We start from the raw sequence: 21,774 nt of genomic DNA on the forward strand, positions 1-21,774 counted from the left end.
ATTTAATTTAATTTACAAGAAATTTATAGAGTGTAACAAATTTCAAAAGAATCACAAGTACTACAACGCAACTATATATGTATTCGTGTTTCAATTTTCTTTTTTTTTTTCTTCCAAAACTCGTAACAACCAACTTGCTCAAAGAAAAATTATTAAGTATTTTAATACGGTTTTACGGATTTATTTTCGGTTCCGTGATACGGATCAACTCAATCCATACTTAAAGTGAAATGTATTACTTTTAACATAAAAAATAATATTTTATCATGAATTGGATAAGATCTAATATTTATTTTATAAAACCGTTTCACATGAATTTTTGTGAAAAAAACAACATAGCGACCAAATTTATAAACAAATTACGATAGAAATTAAAAAAAAAACAATTGATGAAGCAGAAGAAGCTCAAACATCGACGTGGCAGTTCATTATCAATTGATAATTGATCGCCGCCCCCATAGCAACGCCGTTACTGTTGGAATCAAAATTCACGTACGCCGGGCAATTCACATGCAGATGATACTTCCCAGAAATGAAAGTACCCACTTTCCATCTAATTCTTCCCTCGACTCTCACGTTAATCAGCTCCGTTCCGGTTAACCGATCCTGTTTAAGTGCAGCAGCAAGATACGGAGCCACAGGAACGGAGTTCCCGTTCAGATTCGATGACCAAACGGTGGTATCCTTGTGTCCCTGATACGAGGACGGAAGCAGTTTAGGAGGAGTTATCTGCTGGCTGTGATACGAAGCGTACGCTTCAATTTTATCATAGTAAATGCCAATTCTTTCATTAGGGTTACGGGAGGAGAATGTCACTTGGAGGCTCGTGGTGAGTAGGTTTGCGGCGGAGAGGTTGAAGGCATAGACGGTGGCATCTTGGAGGATGAAATGGGGTTTGGTGGGACGGAGGATGAGATATATGAGGAGAATGAGGAAGAGCGCGAGGACTATGAAGCCGAGTAAGGAAGCAAGAAGGCGGCGACAGAGTTTTTTGCGGTACTGGTGGTGGTTGCGCCCACAGTCCTTGGCCGTCATGTCGCGGTGGTTCTTGCGGCGAGGTTATATATATATATATGCACACAAGGAGAGACTTACAATGGATGAATACGTTATGTATTTTACAATCTTACAAAGAATTACATAAATGTAAGAAAAATTATATATAAGCGAGGGTTTGTCTTGATTGTGTTACTAGTATGATATTTAGTTTTAAGTATTGAAATAGTTCAGTACAACAATATTGTCAAAGTTGATAGATCAAAGATGCATCGAACTTTAATGTCACATTAGTTTTGTAACTCAAAATTAATAACAAGAGGGCGAAAATTTAACCCTTTTATCCATTAGGGAGGAGAGATGCTTGAGGTCGAAGGTTAGAAGATTCAAAAATTTAGGTTGGGGTCTTTATATTTTTTAACTCTTTCGAAGACGACGTTATATGTATGGGATGGCATGACCAACGGGTAAAGCTAGCCGACCATTTTCTTTTTTCTTTTTGGATTTGAGGGGCTTTCTCTTGAATTCAACAACATTATTTCATTCAAACATTGAGTTTCTTAATCTCTAGATTCGATCTTTAATATTTAAAAGAATTTTTTTCGAAAAACTATTTAAGATAATACTTGTATAAAGTGTTGATTGAAGATTTTCCTTTTGCTCCAAATTTCGGCCACACATATTTACATTTTTGTGCTTTGCTTATTTTTCTTATAGATATTTTAGAATGTAATTTAGTTCCTTGACTTGTTAAAGAAGATAGTTTTATATTTCTTTACTAGTACTACTAGTATTAGTTTTGTAAACTCGATTTCTTTTCTAATGATTATATTGTCCTGCAGCATCATACAAATGTGTTCACATATACATAATAATTTCTATATTATTTTTAATTAAGTTATCTATTTCGCTGCTTGTTGTGATAAAGTATTATAATATTCAAGACAACACTTATATGTGATACACACAATCTTTAACATTATGTTAAATAGAACACTTTCAAACACAATGTGATCGTAATCGATATGAAACATTTCTATGTTGGGATTATGAGCGGTGAGCTGAATTTCATAGACAATGAACATGCCGAATCACTTGGACTTCGCGGTTCATCATGGGAATAAATCTACGATGACAAGGTTGGAATCAAACTTTTGAGTATAGAAATATATAGTTGCATCTTAAAATTATAATTTTTAAAGGGGAAAATTTTAAAATTCTTCAATTTTCGGCAAGTACGTAATTTTGGACTTTTGTGTATGAATATTCAGTAAGTATCCTCTCACTGCCTTAGGGTCTCGGGGCTATATACGAATCACAAACAACCACAACATAAAAAGAAAATAAGGGTCGAGCCCCATTACATACGATGAGCCAATAAAATTATGACAAATACAACTGACATGAAAGAAGTCCAAAAGAATCGCATCAAGAACTATAACAGTGGTCACCCATGTTAGAAACACAACATCAAGTCGCCGCTCATTCATGCATGTTGCATAGAGGGCGCGGGATTTAACCGTTCGTCTTTGTTCTGTCGTATGAAATGTGGCTAAATCATATCCACTCATTCATCTGATGACTCAATACATCTCAACATATAAATATCAATAGCAGTCAAAAGATTCAAAGCTCGACGTTCTATGCAAAGACATTTAATGTGACTAGTCAACTAACATCCAAAATAAAATCTAGTTGAAATAAAGTAAAATTTTGTTTTATTTTTAAAATAAAATAGAAATTATTCTCAACTCTACACATTAACAATCAATGTAAATATATAAATGCAATTACATCGGTCACATAAAAAAACTACGTCACAACTCATTACAAAATATTTAACATCATCTCACATCGTTATAAACGTCTTAATAAAAACAGTAAATACATACGTCAACTAAACACTTAATTTACCATAGAAAATCTCAAAGAATTCTCTAACAAAAACAAAACATGTGGAAAAATTATCACAAAAAAGTTTGTGAGACGATCTCACTAGTCAATTTTGTGAGACAAATCTCCTATTAAGGTCACTCATGAAAAAAATATTACTTTTTATGTCAAAAGTATCTTACTATTGTAAATATAGACATGATTGACATATCTCACATATTAAGATCTATGAGACCGTCTCATAAAAAACCTCCTACAAAATCATTTATTTCAATAGCCAACAATTTAGCATAAAATTTCAAATTCACCATTTAGGCTTTAAAATTTCCAAAACTTGCGACTTATAAACTAAAATTCTCAAAATTGATATTTTCATTTCAAACATTTATTGATGATACCTTCATTCGGCTCAATATTAGTCTAAGTTCTCAACTTTGCAAATTAGTTCAAAATTTTCAAATCTTCAAAACTAGTTTCAAAATTCGAGTTTAAGTTTTCACAATTCACATCGCACATCTCAACGTCCTCGCAATATCCAAATATTGAATATATGACTCCAAAAGTCAAAATATTCAAGTTTTTACAAATCTGAATTTTTTTATAATTACTAATAATTTTCGAAATTAGCATTTAAAATTCTTAATGCATTTTAACATTTAAATAATGAATAACTCAACTCTAAAATTAGTAAATACTCGATATATAAACTTAAATTTTCCAATATAAATCCAAAAAAATTATTGATACCTTCGGTCGGCTCAAAGTTTATGCCTACACCCAATAATACATCACATATCAATCATTGGAACTAAAATGAATTAAAATCCCCAAATTTCGAAACCTTAAATTTACCTTCAACAATGAATAAAACGACCCTAAGTTATGAAATTGAGCTCCCAAAGCTAACAAAGATCGCGTTCTAAGGTTACATGGTGGCTTTCCAAAAATATGTTTAATTTCGAAAATAGTAATTTTGGGTTAAAATTTGGCTTGATTTGATTTATTCAACTCCTCTAGTTATTTAATTCAAATACATATTTTAATATCAATTTTCTAAAAAGATAGACGTATGTGGCTATATGTTAATCACATTTGTTTTTTTGTTTTTGTTTTTCCAAAAGAAAACTGATAACTGATGATATGATTGTGAAATGATACAATTTAATTAAAAAAAATGTTGGATGGATATTGTTAGTAGATAGGAGCGAGTAAAATGGAAATGGATATCGTCCAAACTTCAAATCGTGACAATTGAATTTCTATTTGAGTCTTCGTTGATCCATTCTCTTTTCATTTAGTCGATCACTGCTTTGTCCTCAAACCCCGGCATGCCATCTCCTACCATCAGCAGAGAATATTTAGAAACCTATGAAATCAAATGATTTTTCGATTTTTCATTGACATGTATTTGAAAAACACTTTGTTTTAGAGGTTGTAATTTTTTTAGATGATTCAAATAAAAAATTTGTTTAACGAAATTGATCTATGAGACATTGATACGTAATTAAACGCACACCACCAAATTTAACACTTCCCTCGCCAAATCAACTTACACAAAATTTATTTGACAAAAAGACAAAACCAACGTCACCTTATCAAATTCCAATCCGACAAGGACTTGGCCCGCCAGTCAACCCCCCAGGCTTCCCGTGGCTGGGGATCCCAACCGCCAAATCCCCGCAGAACACCTTCAAAATATTCCTACTACTCCACGACTTGGACTCGAAGTTGATCCACGAAACCAACCTGAAATTGAATCCAACATTCGCATTCTTGCCTATCTCTCCATTGACACCATCCACCACCCATTTCTCCACGAAATCCCCATCACCTGCAAATTTCGCCACCAGAGATGTCTGGTTTTTCGTCTCTTGTGAAAATGGCGAGATGGCAGTCTTCGAAAGCGACTCAAATTTGTAATAGACGGCGGCCTCCACGTGATTGTAGGCAGAGCATAGGCAGAAAATTTTTTGATCTTGGGCTGAATGATTTGATAAACAATAGTGACATAAATAGATATAAGCTACTAAATATTTGCTATGTGGTTTTTCATCGAATAAAACTCGTCGATTATTGATTTCTAAAGTGACNTGATAATAATTATAAATATTGTCCTTCAATTGAAGAGTGAAAAAGATGAGAAAAATATGTGAATTCTTGAGCCATTTTATGATACTACCAATAATATAAATAATCGGCCGATTATGACTATACATATATGTATACTTTTTCTTCTATTTAATTGAATGATAATAATTATAAATATTATCCTTCAATTGGGGCTATTCTTGAAATAAAGCTTTCAATGTTTTTTTAAGTATTTTATGAAACTATTTGACTTAAATATATTTTTCTTCTATGTTTAATGCGATATTGTTTAGCTTTTTTAAAAAAAAAAAAAAATAAGCGGGTCGACCTGCCTAACCCGCGGCCCAATGTGGGTTGGGCTGGGTTGGCCATTTAGAGACCCGCCCTGTCTAATGGCGGTGACATGTATATACAACACGCATAAACACATGATTAAAAAAGAAGAAAAAACATATACACGAAGCGATTATTGTTTGATAAAAAAATACACCGAAGAGACTAAAATACGTTAAATCATGTGATGACTTAATATAAGTAACATTTTAATAAAACATTTACACAAGAATAAGGTAAATATTCATATTCTGGTTCCTTTGGAATACAATCACTAGACTAATTCTAAATGAACATATATGAAACCTTCATGAAAGGCCATGAGCTTGCTGCCCAATTCCATATTGATGCAGTCTTTCATTCAGACAATCATCTACCTCTATTTTTCATTCACTCTTTCATTTAGTTCATTATATTTGTTCGGTGTCACGATATCACTTTTGCGTAAAAATGACTAAAATTATAAAAGAAATGAACACAGTTACTAAAAAATATCAAACTAAAATTCATTTTTAATAATCTACTCATCAATCTAGAAAATATTTCATATTTAATATTAATAATAATAGTTGTAATAATATATGAATTTACGTAGGATGATTTCATAATATATGTGTTCGTGTGGGATGATTCAATAATTTTTTAGGTCATAAATAATGGTGTGTGTATATGGACGTCATTCAAATATTTAAAAATTTTATATGAAACAATTCAAAATTTTATTTTGATTGTTTTATGCGGAATCATATATAATTATTTTTTTCTCAAAATTAAATCGTTTTAAAAAAATCTTTAAATTATTGAAGTCTTCTAGAACTTGGCGATCTCCCTTCCACCAGGAATTGTCAGCATGTATATAATTTAATTTAATTTACAAGAAATTTATAGAGTGTAACAAATTTCAAAAGAATCACAAGTACTACAACGCAACTATATATGTATTCGTGTTTCAATTTTCTTTTTTTTTTTCTTCCAAAACTCGTAACAACCAACTTGCTCAAAGAAAAATTATTAAGTATTTTAATACGGTTTTACGGATTTATTTTCGGTTCCGTGATACGGATCAACTCAATCCATACTTAAAGTGAAATGTATTACTTTTAACATAAAAAATAATATTTTATCATGAATTGGATAAGATCTAATATTTATTTTATAAAACCGTTTCACATGAATTTTTGTGAAAAAAACAACATAGCGACCAAATTTATAAACAAATTACGATAGAAATTAAAAAAAAAAACAATTGATGAAGCAGAAGAAGCTCAAACATCGACGTGGCAGTTCATTATCAATTGATAATTGATCGCCGCCCCCATAGCAACGCCGTTACTGTTGGAATCAAAATTCACGTACGCCGGGCAATTCACATGCAGATGATACTTCCCAGAAATGAAAGTACCCACTTTCCATCTAATTCTTCCCTCGACTCTCACGTTAATCAGCTCCGTTCCGGTTAACCGATCCTGTTTAAGTGCAGCAGCAAGATACGGAGCCACAGGAACGGAGTTCCCGTTCAGATTCGATGACCAAACGGTGGTATCCTTGTGTCCCTGATACGAGGACGGAAGCAGTTTAGGAGGAGTTATCTGCTGGCTGTGATACGAAGCGTACGCTTCAATTTTATCATAGTAAATGCCAATTCTTTCATTAGGGTTACGGGAGGAGAATGTCACTTGGAGGCTCGTGGTGAGTAGGTTTGCGGCGGAGAGGTTGAAGGCATAGACGGTGGCATCTTGGAGGATGAAATGGGGTTTGGTGGGACGGAGGATGAGATATATGAGGAGAATGAGGAAGAGCGCGAGGACTATGAAGCCGAGTAAGGAAGCAAGAAGGAGGCGACAGAGTTTTTTGCGGTACTGGTGGTGGTTGCGCCCACAGTCCTTGGCCGTCATGTCGCGGTGGTTCTTGCGGCGAGGTTATATATATATATATGCACACAAGGAGAGACTTACAATGGATGAATACGTTATGTATTTTACAATCTTACAAAGAATTACATAAATGTAAGAAAAATTATATATAAGCGAGGGTTTGTCTTGATTGTGTTACTAGTATGATATTTAGTTTTAAGTATTGAAATAGTTCAGTACAACAATATTGTCAAAGTTGATAGATCAAAGATGCATCGAACTTTAATGTCACATTAGTTTTGTAACTCAAAATTAATAACAAGAGGGCGAAAATTTAACCCTTTTATCCATTAGGGAGGAGAGATGCTTGAGGTCGAAGGTTAGAAGATTCAAAAATTTAGGTTGGGGTCTTTATATTTTTTAACTCTTTCGAAGACGACGTTATATGTATGGGATGGCATGACCAACGGGTAAAGCTAGCCGACCATTTTCTTTTTTCTTTTTGGATTTGAGGGGCTTTCTCTTGAATTCAACAACATTATTTCATTCAAACATTGAGTTTCTTAATCTCTAGATTCGATCTTTAATATTTAAAAGAATTTTTTTCGAAAAACTATTTAAGATAATACTTGTATAAAGTGTTGATTGAAGATTTTCCTTTTGCTCCAAATTTCGGCCACACATATTTACATTTTTGTGCTTTGCTTATTTTTCTTATAGATATTTTAGAATGTAATTTAGTTCCTTGACTTGTTAAAGAAGATAGTTTTATATTTCTTTACTAGTACTACTAGTATTAGTTTTGTAAACTCGATTTCTTTTCTAATGATTATATTGTCCTGAAGCATCATACAAATGTGTTCACATATACATAATAATTTCTATATTATTTTTAATTAAGTTATCTATTTCGCTGCTTGTTGTGATAAAGTATTATAATATTCAAGACAACACTTATATGTGATACACACAATCTTTAACATTATGTTAAATAGAACACTTTCAAACACAATGTGATCGTAATCGATATGAAACATTTCTATGTTGGGATTATGAGCGGTGAGCTGAATTTCATAGACAATGAACATGCCGAATCACTTGGACTTCGCGGTTCATCATGGGAATAAATCTACGATGACAAGGTTGGAATCAAACTTTTGAGTATAGAAATATATAGTTGCATCTTAAAATTATAATTTTTAAAGGGGAAAATTTTAAAATTCTTCAATTTTCGGCAAGTACGTAATTTTGGACTTTTGTGTATGAATATTCAGTAAGTATCCTCTCACTGCCTTAGGGTCTCGGGGCTATATACGAATCACAAACAACCACAACATAAAAAGAAAATAAGGGTCGAGCCCCATTACATACGATGAGCCAATAAAATTATGACAAATACAACTGACATGAAAGAAGTCCAAAAGAATCGCATCAAGAACTATAACAGTGGTCACCCATGTTAGAAACACAACATCAAGTCGCCGCTCATTCATGCATGTTGCATAGAGGGCGCGGGATTTAACCGTTCGTCTTTGTTCTGTCGTATGAAATGTGGCTAAATCATATCCACTCATTCATCTGATGACTCAATACATCTCAACATATAAATATCAATAGCAGTCAAAAGATTCAAAGCTCGACGTTCTATGCAAAGACATTTAATGTGACTAGTCAACTAACATCCAAAATAAAATCTAGTTGAAATAAAGTAAAATTTTGTTTTATTTTTAAAATAAAATAGAAATTATTCTCAACTCTACACATTAACAATCAATGTAAATATATAAATGCAATTACATCGGTCACATAAAAAATGCTACGTCACAACTCATTACAAAATATTTAACATCATCTCACGTCGTTATAAACGTCTTAATAAAAACAGTAAATACATACGTCAACTAAACACTTAATTTACCATAGAAAATCTCAAAGAATTCTCTAACAAAAACAAAACATGTGGAAAAATTATCACAAAAAAGTTTGTAAGACGATCTCACTAGTCAATTTTGTGAGACAAATCTCCTATTAAGGTCACTCATGAAAAAAATATTACTTTTTATGTCAAAAGTATCTTACTATTGTAAATATAGACATGATTGACATATCTCACATATTAAGATCTATGAGACCGTCTCATAAGAAACCTCCTACAAAATCATTTATTTCAATAGCCAACAATTTAGCATAAAATTTCAAATTCACCATTTAGGCTTTAAAATTTCCAAAACTTGCGACTTAAAAACTAAAATTCTCAAAATTGATATTTTCATTTCAAACATTTATTGATGATACCTTCATTCGGCTCAATATTAGTCTAAGTTCTCAACTTTGCAAATTAGTTCAAAATTTTCAAATCTTCAAAACTAGTTTCAAAATTCGAGTTTAAGTTTTCACAATTCACATCGCACATCTCAACGTCCTCGCAATATCCAAATATTGAATATATGACTCCAAAAGTCAAAATATTCAAGTTTTTACAAATCTGAATTTTTTTATAATTACTAATAATTTTCGAAATTAGCATTTAAAATTCTTAATGCATTTTAACATTTAAATAATGAATAACTCAACTCTAAAATTAGTAAATACTCGATATATAAACTTAAATTTTCCAATATAAATCCAAAAAAATTATTGATACCTTCGGTCGGCTCAAAGTTTATGCCTACACCCAATAATACATCACATATCAATCATTGGAACTAAAATGAATTAAAATCCCCAAATTTCGAAACCTTAAATTTACCTTCAACAATGAATAAAACGACCCTAAGTTATGAAATTGAGCTCCCAAAGCTAACAAAGATCGCGTTCTAAGGTTACATGGTGGCTTTCCAAAAATATGTTTAATTTCGAAAATAGTAATTTTGGGTTAAAATTTGGCTTGATTTGATTTATTCAACTCCTCTAGTTATTTAATTCAAATACATATTTTAATATCAATTTTCTAAAAAGATAGACGTATGTGGCTATATGTTAATCACATTTGTTTTTTTGTTTTTGTTTTTCCAAAAGAAAACTGATAACTGATGATATGATTGTGAAATGATACAATTTAATTAAAAAAAATGTTGGATGGATATTGTTAGTAGATAGGAGCGAGTAAAATGGAAATGGATATCGTCCAAACTTCAAATCGTGACAATTGAATTTCTATTTGAGTCTTCGTTGATCCATTCTCTTTTCATTTAGTCGATCACTGCTTTGTCCTCAAACCCCGGCATGCCATCTCCTACCATCAGCAGAGAATATTTAGAAACCTATGAAATCAAATGATTTTTCGATTTTTCATTGACATGTATTTGAAAAACACTTTGTTTTAGAGGTTGTAATTTTTTTAGATGATTCAAATAGAAAATTTGTTTAACGAAATTGATCTATGAGACATTGATACGTAATTAAACGCACACCACCAAATTTAACACTTCCCTCGCCAAATCAACTTACACAAAATTTATTTGACAAAAAGACAAAACCAACGTCACCTTATCAAATTCCAATCCGACAAGGACTTGGCCCGCCAGTCAACCCCCCAGGCTTCCCGTGGCTGGGGATCCCAACCGCCAAATCCCCGCAGAACACCTTCAAAATATTCCTACTACTCCACGACTTGGACTCGAAGTTGATCCACGAAACCAACCTGAAATTGAATCCAACATTCGCATTCTTGCCTATCTCTCCATTGACACCATCCACCACCCATTTCTCCACGAAATCCCCATCACCTGCAAATTTCGCCACCAGAGATGTCTGGTTTTTCGTCTCTTGTGAAAATGGCGAGATGGCAGTCTTCGAAAGCGACTCAAATTTGTAATAGACGGCGGCCTCCACGTGATTGTAGGCAGAGCATAGGCAGAAAATTTTTTGATCTTGGGCTGAATGATTTGATAAACAATAGTGACATAAATAGATATAAGCTACTAAATATTTGCTATGTGGTTTTTCATCGAATAAAACTCGTCGATTATTGATTTCTAAAGTGACTATTTCAATCAAATCAAATTTTATCAGCACATGTCTAGGATGAGAAGACCATCACAAATGAAAGGTGCAAAAGTTATCACCAAACATTTTAAATGAGCATCAAAACTAACTTCGATAATTAATAACATCCAAGCACCTAAATAAGAGGAATGAACCCATATTGAGAATTTAATAACATTAAGACAACAACATAAGCATTTCACTTTACTAAAACCATTGTAAAACAATTTATTATCGTCTCAAAACTCAAATTAACTCAAAATAGTATGTCGCGGTCACTTAACAAATCATTGAAAAATCACTTATTAACTTCTGTGCATGAACAAATATAACATGATTTTACTTCAAAGAAAAACAGAAAATCCAGAAACAAATAAAAATATACATCATACGGAAGTTAATTTCAAACTCTATACATAACAAAAATCTAATTCTATGACTTCATCACTACATAAGTTAAAAAATAACTACAAACTCAACCAAGCCACGTTTTGAATATTTCTACATAATAAATGGAATAAACCAATTAAGTAGCAAAAATCAATCATTTCACCTTGTGCTAACTCAATCGAGGCCCTCTGCCGTACAACCCTTTTCAACTCCAAGTCTTTGCTTTCAAAACTGCATTTTATAAAGTAATTTGATTGTTCTTATGATTAAATGGGTTTAAGATAATTTTAGTAGACTAAGTTATTNTTTCGGAGATCAAGAACACGCGGGATCCGTTGGTGAACGTGAAATTGGAGAGGGAGAACGAATCGACCTGGAACTCGGGTAGCTGAGGCCGGAGAACGAGCCACACGATGAAGGTGGTCGTACCGAAGATGAGACAGAGTCCTATCTTAAAGGCGAAGATGCAGCGGAGGCAAGAAACTCGCTGGACGTAGTCGGGTTGGGGTGGGTAATATGGTTGGGGATAATAAGGGTTGGGCTGGTAATTAGAGTAGGAATTAGGAGGAGAACCGGTGCCGGCGGCATAAGGATATGCAGAGGCGGAGGGGCCATTATGGGTGGGGGCGGGATAGCCGGTGATCGGTCCCTTGCGGTCCTCCATGGGAATAATTCTACCGCAGTTTTTTGTGTTAGGAAGCCAACAAACTTGTGATATATTGGTGAAAATAGATATGCGATGCATGGAAACTATGTTTTGAATTGTCAACGATCATTTTCCTTAGGTTGTATTAATTGTTCCAAATTTGGTGTTAGGACATACTAATCTCACATTGAATTTTACATTTAAAAAAAAAACTTGGATAGCGAACTCTAATCGGGAAGTCTCGGACAATATTTAATTTGGAAAATTTAGAAAATCATCAGCCAATATTTATTTTTCATCACTCGAACCTGCATGCATGTTTCTCATTCTTTGAAATAAAAAATGAATATTATCTCTTCGTTTCTAAAAATATCTTCTTTCAAATTCTACACTTTACAACATAATTATTATATTTATTACAATTAAATAAACTTTTATAAATCCACGAAATACTTTATTATTATATAATTATTGTAATTAAATAATGCTGTAATTCAAAACATAATAGCTGAAAACATAATTTTTATACAATTGACGAAATGAGAGTTACATAAAAATTAGATGTGAAACATAATGGACAGCAGCATCTATGAAGTCCGTCCATTCTGGTCAAGCAACATTCCTTTTAGACTTTTCGCTAACCAAATTGCAGTATCTCTTGGCGACACCTTTTCCTTCCCAAACGGCTTCAAAATCACAGCAAGTTCTTCTAGTCTACTTTGCTGAAGCAAATCAGCGGACAGTTCTAGTAGACCTTCAAGAGCGTCAGCTCTTTGCCTGAAAGAAGAGACGTCTAAAACTTCCCTTTCTCGTGTTTCCCCCTGTGTAGGACGAGCTATGGGATTTTCTGGTTTTGAAGTATCGAGGTTAGGAGCTGTAGGAATGGGATTTGTACTTGCCACACTTATTTCCTTCGTGACAGAGTTTTCAAGTAGATTCGAAGAGGAGGCAGTGTCTTCAGAGCAAGTAAATGAAGCTGGATCATTAACATCAAAAATTTCCCTGGCCATATGTATCTGCTTCCTGACGTTCGTGTTTTTATCCACATTTTCATGTAACGGATGCTCAGTCCCCACTTGGTCTCTACCATCATGTATCACATCATCAGAGGCAGTTGGGAGATGACTGTTAATTGATTTTTCAACAACTGCATCTTGCACAAGTATTCCATTGTCTGAAAACAAATTCTTCGGAATTGGGGAGACAGGAGAGACGGTCAAAGAGGAATAATATTCTGCTGAGTGAACTAGTTCCTTTTCCATGAACTTGTCATCGCCCATTGATGAAAGATCACACATTTCACGCGTATTGTTGGGACTGATGGGTGGGGCTGCATCTTCTTCACACAGGAGTAAATCTTCAGATAGAGAAAATGAATTCTCTTTCAGTTTCATGGAATCCATCTTCTTGTCACAAGCACTCACATCCGGAACATTGTCATCCAAGTGTTTTTGAATTGCTTCGTAGCATAAGAAAGAGTCATATTTATTCCAGCGACAGGCCTTAGGAAAATTTTCGAAGGCCTCAGAGTATGATGAGGAAGAGGTGGAGCAGCTTGGTCTAGACTCAGTGATATCAACTTCAGTGCGTAGCTGATGACCGATTTGGCAATTAGCTGCTTGTTGTTCCATAGGGTAATTCCCTATCCTTTCCGAGGTAGAGGGATCATGCTTAAAGATTTCCAAATTGGTGGCTTGCACATGATTGTTAAGTATCTGGTCTGACACGCTAATAAAAGGGGTTGGCGTATCATCACAGACCTCGAATCCTTGAAACGGCACCAAAGAGGAAGCAGAATTGCTGCTATTTGTCTGCATTTTATTGGAACCAACTTCTTCATGCTTCCTCAGATGCCGCCCAATTTCCAGTGAACTGCATTTTATTGGTTTAACAACTTCAGTATCCTTCACATCACTAGAATAAGTTTTTATGTCATTATTCAAGACACTTGGAGAGTCACATCCTTCTTGCCTCATTCTTCTAGGAAACGAAGACCTTCTAGACAAGGTAGGAGGTGTTTTTTCTCTTGTTTTTGAAGAGAATCCTTCTTCAGCAACTGGCTTTAAAGGACCCAGGGGAGGGATTCCTTCATATCTAACTTTAGTCTTCCAGGGGTTTTCCACAAGAAGTAAATATGAATATAGGTTATTGGCATAAAATCAAGCTGAGAAACAGATTTTATTACAGAAAAAAATATTAAAACTTTTAGTACCTGTTGCTTCATAGCATCTGTTAATTGTATTCTCTTATTGGAATCAGAGTCGGGCTTCACTGATGAAGATGGAGGCATCTCTACAATGGCTTTGAGACCTGGACGAACGTTACCTGGTTTGGAGAGCCTCGGAGATGCCTCGACATAAGTTCTTCGGGTACTAGCTCCACTAACTTTTGAATGGTTGCTTCTAATTGGAGAACTATTTTCTCTGATATTTTCTTCCTTCAAAGCCATCACATTGGTTTTAATCATCCTTGGCTGCTTAGGCGCGTTACCATTTCTCTGTTCCTCTGGCAGTTGCTTCTGACCATCAGACTCCTTGGTTTTCAAGAGCAATGATTCAGTTTCTTGTGTGTTGCTTTCACTTGGTGTCAAGCTGTCTCTGTCGCTACAAGAACTGTTGCTACTTTGGCTTTCAGCCATGTTCTTTCTACCCTCACGAGATCTACAAAGAGCTTTTTTTGGTAACACAGCAGCAGCTGTATTATAGGATGGACGGTACTGGTCAACATAGGGCTGGAGATACGGGTGTTTCAGAAGTTCAGATGCCTGATGAACATTTGAAATATCAAATAATTAGACCTCCTCCGAAAATTAGTTCAGGGATTTGAACAAAATCTGAAGGTTCATACGCTTGACCGATGTTCTGGATTTTTTCTTAGCATGCTTTTGATCAATGTTTTCCTGTAATATAGAACACGTTTGAAATGAATTTAAAGTACACCGGCGTTGTAAACTAATGTAGTATATGATTAATCATAATTCTAGCATTTATCATCAAAAGGAAATTGAAATTTTTAGGAATTTGGAAGAGCTAATAGATCAAATTTCTAGACCATATCGATAATCACCATTTACATAGACAGATCGAATTGACTTACAAGACCGGAGAGTAACAGGGAGGCAAAGGGCCCATGGATGATCTGTTAATTTTGCTTATTAAGCCAGCCATGTCCTGAAACATGCATACAGCTATTAAGCTTGCAGATGTATTAAGAAAAACTTAAGAGGGAAGAAAAAGAATGAAACGAGGTTGTGAGATATTACAAAAGCCTTGAATGCGGGACGATGAGCAGCCATTTCATACACGCAGCAACCTGATTTACAAAGAAAATAATGCAAGAAGGGACTTCATATTTGAGGGCAGTGACATGATTCAACTTAGGGTAAAATCATTTCCTGGGTTACAGAAAGCCCACAAAACTCAAAAAGGGTGAACTAGCATGGTCTTCTCCCGCAAAAAAAAAAAGAAGAAGAAATAAAGGCTTTGGCTTTTGATGAAGTATAATGATAGCATTAGAATCCAGTTATACTCATTTGATGGTATTGAAGAAGAGAAAATGGACATTATCATACCAAGAGACCAAATATCGGATTTAAAACCATATGGAATATCAGCAAGAAGTTCTGGACACATGTAATTGGGAGTTCCAACAACCTGCACCGAAAAACAAGTTCAACTTCATAAGCATAATTTATTAAATTTTCCAGGGGAATCGTTTGCATGATAACTATTTACCGAAGAAGCCAAATCTTCTGCTTTCAAAGTTTTAGCAAGTCCAAAATCACCTGCTCAAAACAGAATTAAAAAGTAAAAACTAAGGGATTATGTCATACTAAGCCATATCCAAACATTTTTTTCTAATTCAAAGATTGGTTAATTATTCAAAAAACCTTCATTGCATAGCATCATATCAATACGAATAACATGAATAGTTTAATGTAGCCTACATATTTGAAATTGATTATTTTCATGTTGTTGAAAACATGTGTTGTTATCTAAAAAAAACATGTGTTGTTATCTAAAAAAAAACATGTGTTGTTATCTTAAAAAAAACATGTGTTGTTTCAAAATGATTAATGAATTTAAGCATTTCAAACCAATGGCAAAATCTTTCATCCAAACACAAGGCAAAAGGAAAAAAACACAAATCCAAATTACCTAGACGAACATCTTGATCTTTGGTGAGAAAGATGTTGGAGCACTGCCAAGAAAGTGCTGTCAAGATTAATACGAATAATCATAAAATTTAACAGAGAAACAAAGACCAAAGATTGCATCAAATTAGATTGCTACTTTGAGGTCCCGGTGCAGAACAAATTTGGAATGCAGGTACTCAACAGCCAATAACAATTGAGTGAACCACTTCAACAGTTTCTGCACAGTGTAAAATGATTAACACATTATTGTCAACTACCAATGATAAAATGTATGGTTAGCTGAACATATCAGATGTGTAATCATGTCTATTATTAAAAAATGGGAGTTACATGAATAAAGAGAAAAATGAGACATTATTCCAATGAAAACAACTCAAACCTCCTCAGGGAAGTATTGCCCATTTACTTTTTTCATTAGTTCAGCCCTGAAATATCAACAGCGCATAGAACATAAGGAAGCAAAAACAACTTAAAATAAGCAACAGTACTTCCCAATCAAATTATCACCCAAAACTCACATGTCGCCTCCTTCACAATACCCAGTAACTATGCAAACATAGCAACCCTGCTTTAGGATTGGGAAACAAAGAGATCAGGAGGAAAATAATAAATATAACTCATATTTACTGCATGAAAGAGGATTCTGGGACTATAATGGAACTAGCAATTAGAAGCTTCCAGGCCACTCACCTTCTCAACCCAAGCTTCCTTGAACTCAACAACGTAAGGATGTTGTAACCTCGCAATTAATGCCATCTAGAATTTTGCACAGCCAAAAAGGAATCTTTACATTTTAGTCAAGTTCTACGACACCATGAACAATATGCACACTAATAACACTCGATTGCATAAAGAAGATGAAATTCGCAGCAAAATTCAAACTTAAGAGATGCGTATACACCAAACAATGAAATAATAAATACAAAAGTAAACTCGTTAAGATTCCAAATGGTTAAGCTAAACCTAATCACAAGTAAACTGATTTAGCTTAGAAATGAAGCAATGACATTAGTTAACCTCTTCGTGAGCTGATCTCCGGCATCGTTCAATTTGTCGAGCTAATCGAATTTTCTTAAGCACGTACCTGTGTTCCATTCCCAAGAATCACAGGGAAAAAAGTACGAGGATAACGCATTAAAGAATTTTACTGCAAAAAATTTGGATATGAATAAAATTAACTTTTTTCATTGTAGGTCATACTTTTTCCTTTCCAGTTTGTGATGTACCAAAATGGCTGCACCAAAGGCTCCACGGCCAATCTGCTCCATGATGTCATACTGGCCCATTCTTGACTCCATCGGCAACAAATCCCGAGTCCTAAAGCACTGTATCACTATATTCCACCCTTGATAAGCATGTACCAAAGGAAATGAATTGTTCCCAAAAAAGAAATCTGGATGACTATACTCCCCGAAACTTTCACTGCATCAACTCCTTATAATACAAACCCCCAAAAAAAATAATCTTGGATCCTCTAATCTCTGAATTATATCGTAAAATCAATTGCTGTAATTAAATCTCAAGCAAGATATATTACACTAAAAAATGTAATGTGTATTCAAACTAATCTCAGACACATCCGCTGCCTCCTCTACCCATCTGCAGATCCATCCCAAGAAAACACCAATTTACAGGAACTGCAAAACGAGAATAGAAAAGTAAACAAAAATGCCCACCAAACTCCTGAAATAAAGCAAGAACGGAAATGCAATTAACTGACCTTCTGGGTACCCCACAAATGAGGATTTCTCGAATGGGTTCGATCAAAGAAAGCAGGAGAAGTAGACCTGAACTCTGTTTCTACAGCATTTTTTTAATAGAGACAAAATTGTTCCTTCTCTTTAAAAGTTATGGGCAAGATGTGCATAGAGCAGCTCGTTTTACTTATTACTATTATTTGTTCCATGGTTAATTATTTTCCCAATAATTTTATCATTTCTGGGTTTTAGGTTACTAATTTTTCATTTTATCTGTTACATTATATTTTCATATTTGTCTATTTTGATCTATTTTCTTAGGGATGGCAAAATGCAACACGACCCGTCAACCCGACACAACCCAACACGAAAAAAATCAGCTTCGGGTTGGGGTTTTCGGGTTCGGGTTCGGGTTCGGGTTAGTACCAGGTTAGACGGGTTTCAGCTTGGGTAGCGGGTTGACCCGAATTTTTTTTTTTGAAAATATTACCTATATATTTATATATTGTATGTTTGAACAAAATTTATTGTATATTTATATGATCAATTTTCATCATTTAATATTTATTTTGTATATTTTTTATTCTTTAACAATTGTTTATTTAATTTAGTAAATATATTTTTAATTTTCTACAATTAAACTTTCAAATTTAAATCGAAAATTTTGATATTATGTGTTTAAATTAAAATATTATTTTTTTTATTTTTTCGAATTTTTTTCATTAATTTTTTTTTTAAAAAAATAAAATTCCGGTTAGGCGGGTTGACGGGTTGAGTCGGGTTCGTGTTCGGGTTGGTTTGGTTTGGGTTGGAAAAAAAATTCGCGGGTTGACCCGAAACCGACCCGATCGACACCCCTATATTTTCTCACATGGTAATACACTGGAAAAAAACTGATTAGTCTTAGATATCAAGTGGCATCGTGGTGGAAATGTCTATGAAATAAATCAAATAATTCTCAAATTTTTAATCATATGAATTTCAACCACATTCTAATTAGTTTTTTCTGACGAAAATTGACAACTTTTAGAGAAAATATACCAAAATAGTCAAATATGAAAAAAAAATAATGTATTGAGACCAAAAATTGAAAAACCAATTAACTAAAACACAAAAATATTAAAGTTACTAGAAAAAATATTAGTCCTTTGTTTAATTAATTGTGTTAAAAGGGTGTTTATTATATAGAGTTGACTATAGTCAGTAGGGTTAGGATGATGGCAGATTTAAGTTACAACTACCAACCAATTTTTCATTAAAAATATTAATTAAAAACCAAAATTTCATATTACATTACAATACAATAAAATTTATACAAAAAGATTGGATCTTTTTTGGTGTTTTTGAGTTTGACTCCTAATGGGGCAACGTGGTGATTGGCTCAATTTCAAAATAATTAGTAATGTTTGAGTCACACCAAAATATTGAGTTCCCCTTTATGGATACTGGAATCTGACTCCATGCAACAATGTACGTTGACAGGAACAATTCATGTTTCGAAAACAAAGTCAGATGGTAAGCTTCGGACACAGCCGACCCGAAAATGTATCGAAACTATTAGACGTGATCTCGAACATGTCGACAACAGAAATATAGACATAAGAATGTCATAAACTTGATAATGGCCGTTGAGATTAGAATACTGTACTGTATTTAATCACAGTAGAGAGCTGTGACTTTGCAAGGACAATCCTGCAAAATTAATTGAAGAGGGATATGATTGATTGGATGAAGTAAGGTGCAAAGTTTCGTGCACTGTAATTTCATTGCATGCATGTGCTGGGGGTCACGTGCTATATCCACGGGCCACGTGCCTTGTCGGGGATATACATTTAGACAGAACGTAGTAGTCTACAAATTAAGTCAATCAAATAAACTGTACTAGATAAGTTATGTGTGACATATTCGTCTAATAAAATTTTGATATGAGTTGAAATTGTTATCAATTGATCATAAGTAGACATATTTCATCGACTTGGATATCATGATGGTTGCATTAGTACTATTATTAATAGTATATAACTTATGTGTAATATTTAATTGATTGACACGAAAATTAGATGGGGAAATTAATAATTAATTTTCATATGTCAACAAAGGTCACCAACTATATATTATCTTCTCGTGACTGTCATAATTTAAATTTATTAAATTCCAAATAAGAAAACAAGTTGCTCAAAATTTAATTTATTAGGTACCCACAGCATTATTATATTGTTTTGTTCATCAAAGCAGTCCATCTAAATAGTTGAAAATTTCAAGTGATCATTGACTATATTTTGTGAAAGTGAAAAGTTATTAAAAATAAAATAAAATATATATTTTACGATTTTTAAAAAATATTTACGGGCCAACTTGCTATTGTTGATATATTGTTGGTGATCGGTCCATATCATAAATGGGATTCTTACAACTGCTCAAAAATTTAATTTTATCATTAAGAAAAGAGATAAACATCCCCGAAAATAGCCATTTTAAAATACTTATTTATTTCGATCTATTTTTTATTATTACAAATCTTGTTTTTAAGGATATAATAGGTTTGTTAGAATCGAGATTAGAAATTTAGAGAAAGTTAACAAGTTTTTTTTTAATTGTTTCGATTGTTTTAATAGTGTTGAAATTTTATTCTTGTCGATGGAGTTTTCAGTAAATCAATTAATGTGAAATGTGCGGAAGTAAGTTTACTGAAACTGATTTGAACAAATTACTATTAATTTGGGTGGTTAGGAGAAGATAAACTAAATGATAAATAAATGTAGGAATTTTTATGAATGTTCGGATATATGCCACTCATTCTTCCTCAAAGAAGGTTGTAGTAATTACAAGTGATTTGAAATTACTCATTTTAGTTAGGACTTAACAATATCTAACTAAAACCGAAACAAAAGACTTAGAGCGGTAGAGTTCCTTGCTCATAGCTTATGTGAACTAAACAGAATAATTTTATGCACCAACATGATCCTTGATATGATCAGATAAGTAAAGAATCAGCGTGTGCTTCTTCTTTAATACGACTTTTTGTAATATTTTTGCAAAGAAATTTGGTTTTGTTTTCAGTCAAGGATTATTGTCTCTGACTGGTTCAACTGATCTTATATATAGTCTCAATATTCCACGGTGTCTTTTACAAAAAAATATCCGTTCATGACTGCAAATGTACTTGTTGTCGATTCATCATCTTTTATGATATCAGTTAACATCTGACAAAGACTGTCACTTTGATCCTTAACACTTATCGGTATAAAAAAAGTTGTATTATTTTAGGTTCTGATCCTTAATCACTGATCGATAAGGTCATTGTAACGATCTTGTTTAAAGCGATATCTTATCGGTTTGAATTAAATCAGAAGTCGCTTAATCAGTTTGGTAGGTTGAATTTTATAGTAAATATCAGTTTGGGCTTACGATCAGTTAAGTAACTGATTTAAGTTTCTGTTCGAATTCAGTTGTGATTTTCTTATCAAACACCAAAATTATGTTCCAAAAAAATTATATATTTGAAGTAATTTTAAAATTATTCGTCCTGTTTTGAATTTCTTTTTATTCATTAAAATATTTTTTTATTAAAACATAGATCCAAATTTTAAGTGTTAAAGAAAATAATATGCTAATCTTTTTTTTTTCAATATCTTATCACTTTGAAACCAAAATACTGTCCAATCTAATTCCACGATAATGTATATAGAAAAAATTTATTTTCTACATTCCCTCGTTTCTTTCAAAATATAATCA

The 21,774-nt window shown here is 33.3% G+C and overlaps 4 protein-coding genes and 1 pseudogene across 5 annotated transcripts; all 5 read right to left on the reverse strand.

The window, feature by feature from the left end:
- Positions 1 to 366: 366 nt before the first annotated feature.
- LOC140972103 (NDR1/HIN1-like protein 1) lies at positions 367 to 1,110 on the reverse strand. The gene has a single exon (XM_073434572.1). It carries the CDS (start codon positions 1,033 to 1,035, stop codon positions 406 to 408), a length of 630 nt encoding a protein of 209 aa, XP_073290673.1. The 5' UTR covers positions 1,036 to 1,110; the 3' UTR covers positions 367 to 405.
- A 3,374-nt stretch (positions 1,111 to 4,484) lies between these two features.
- Positions 4,485 to 5,653, reverse strand: LOC140971986 (uncharacterized). Its single transcript, XM_073434459.1, has 2 exons — positions 5,617 to 5,653; positions 4,485 to 4,870 (listed from the first exon to the last, which is right to left on the reverse strand). Exons 1-2 carry the CDS (start codon positions 5,651 to 5,653, stop codon positions 4,485 to 4,487), a joined length of 423 nt encoding a protein of 140 aa, XP_073290560.1.
- An 860-nt stretch (positions 5,654 to 6,513) lies between these two features.
- On the reverse strand, positions 6,514 to 7,283 carry LOC140972105 (NDR1/HIN1-like protein 1). Its single transcript, XM_073434573.1, has one exon. It carries the CDS (start codon positions 7,203 to 7,205, stop codon positions 6,576 to 6,578), a length of 630 nt encoding a protein of 209 aa, XP_073290674.1. The 5' UTR covers positions 7,206 to 7,283; the 3' UTR covers positions 6,514 to 6,575.
- Positions 7,284 to 10,655: 3,372 nt separating this feature from the next.
- Positions 10,656 to 12,204, reverse strand: LOC140971987 (NDR1/HIN1-like protein 2; annotated as a pseudogene).
- Positions 12,205 to 12,688: 484 nt separating this feature from the next.
- LOC140973181 (serine/threonine-protein kinase Nek5-like) lies at positions 12,689 to 18,218 on the reverse strand. Of its 2 annotated transcripts, none has more exons than XM_073435788.1 (15): positions 18,063 to 18,218; positions 17,543 to 17,979; positions 17,360 to 17,426; positions 17,033 to 17,098; positions 16,861 to 16,907; positions 16,722 to 16,767; positions 16,479 to 16,559; positions 16,344 to 16,386; positions 15,921 to 15,970; positions 15,758 to 15,839; positions 15,449 to 15,498; positions 15,283 to 15,356; positions 15,034 to 15,085; positions 14,399 to 14,950; positions 12,689 to 14,291 (listed from the first exon to the last, which is right to left on the reverse strand). In XM_073435788.1, the coding sequence occupies exons 2-15, from the start codon at positions 17,638 to 17,640 to the stop codon at positions 12,774 to 12,776; spliced, it is 2,826 nt and encodes a 941-aa protein (XP_073291889.1). In that variant the 5' UTR covers positions 17,641 to 17,979; positions 18,063 to 18,218; the 3' UTR covers positions 12,689 to 12,773. The 2 variants fall into 2 exon arrangements, with proteins under 2 accessions (XP_073291889.1, XP_073291888.1); XM_073435787.1 differs by having other exon boundaries at positions 16,861 to 16,910.
- Between the last annotated feature and the right edge of the window lie 3,556 nt (positions 18,219 to 21,774).

The sequence above is a fragment of the Primulina huaijiensis genome, chromosome 3 (genome assembly GCF_012295235.1).
Source record: "Primulina huaijiensis isolate GDHJ02 chromosome 3, ASM1229523v2, whole genome shotgun sequence".
NCBI classification, from domain to species: Eukaryota; Viridiplantae; Streptophyta; class Magnoliopsida; order Lamiales; family Gesneriaceae; genus Primulina; species Primulina huaijiensis.

Bases quoted from the DNA above. Each gene is read 5' to 3' on its own strand.
- LOC140972103 (XM_073434572.1), bottom strand. From the start codon at position 1,035: ATGACGGCCAAGGACTGTGGGCGCAACCACCACCAGTACCGCAAAAAA.
- LOC140971986 (XM_073434459.1), bottom strand. From the start codon at position 5,653: ATGGAATTGGGCAGCAAGCTCATGGCCTTTCATGAAG. The intron at 4,871-5,616 runs GTTTCATATATG...CAAATCATTCAG, and splicing joins GCTCATGGCCTTTCATGAAG to CCCAAGATCAAAAAATTTTC.
- LOC140972105 (XM_073434573.1), bottom strand. From the start codon at position 7,205: ATGACGGCCAAGGACTGTGGGCGCAACCACCACCAGTACCGCAAAAAA.
- LOC140973181 (XM_073435787.1), bottom strand. From the start codon at position 17,640: ATGGAGTCAAGAATGGGCCAGTATGACATCATGGAGCAGATTGGCCGT. The intron at 15,086-15,282 runs GTAAGTCAATTC...TCTATATTACAG, and splicing joins CCCTGTTACTCTCCGGTCTT to GAAAACATTGATCAAAAGCA. The intron at 14,951-15,033 runs GTATGAACCTTC...AATGTTCATCAG, and splicing joins ATCCAGAACATCGGTCAAGC to GCATCTGAACTTCTGAAACA.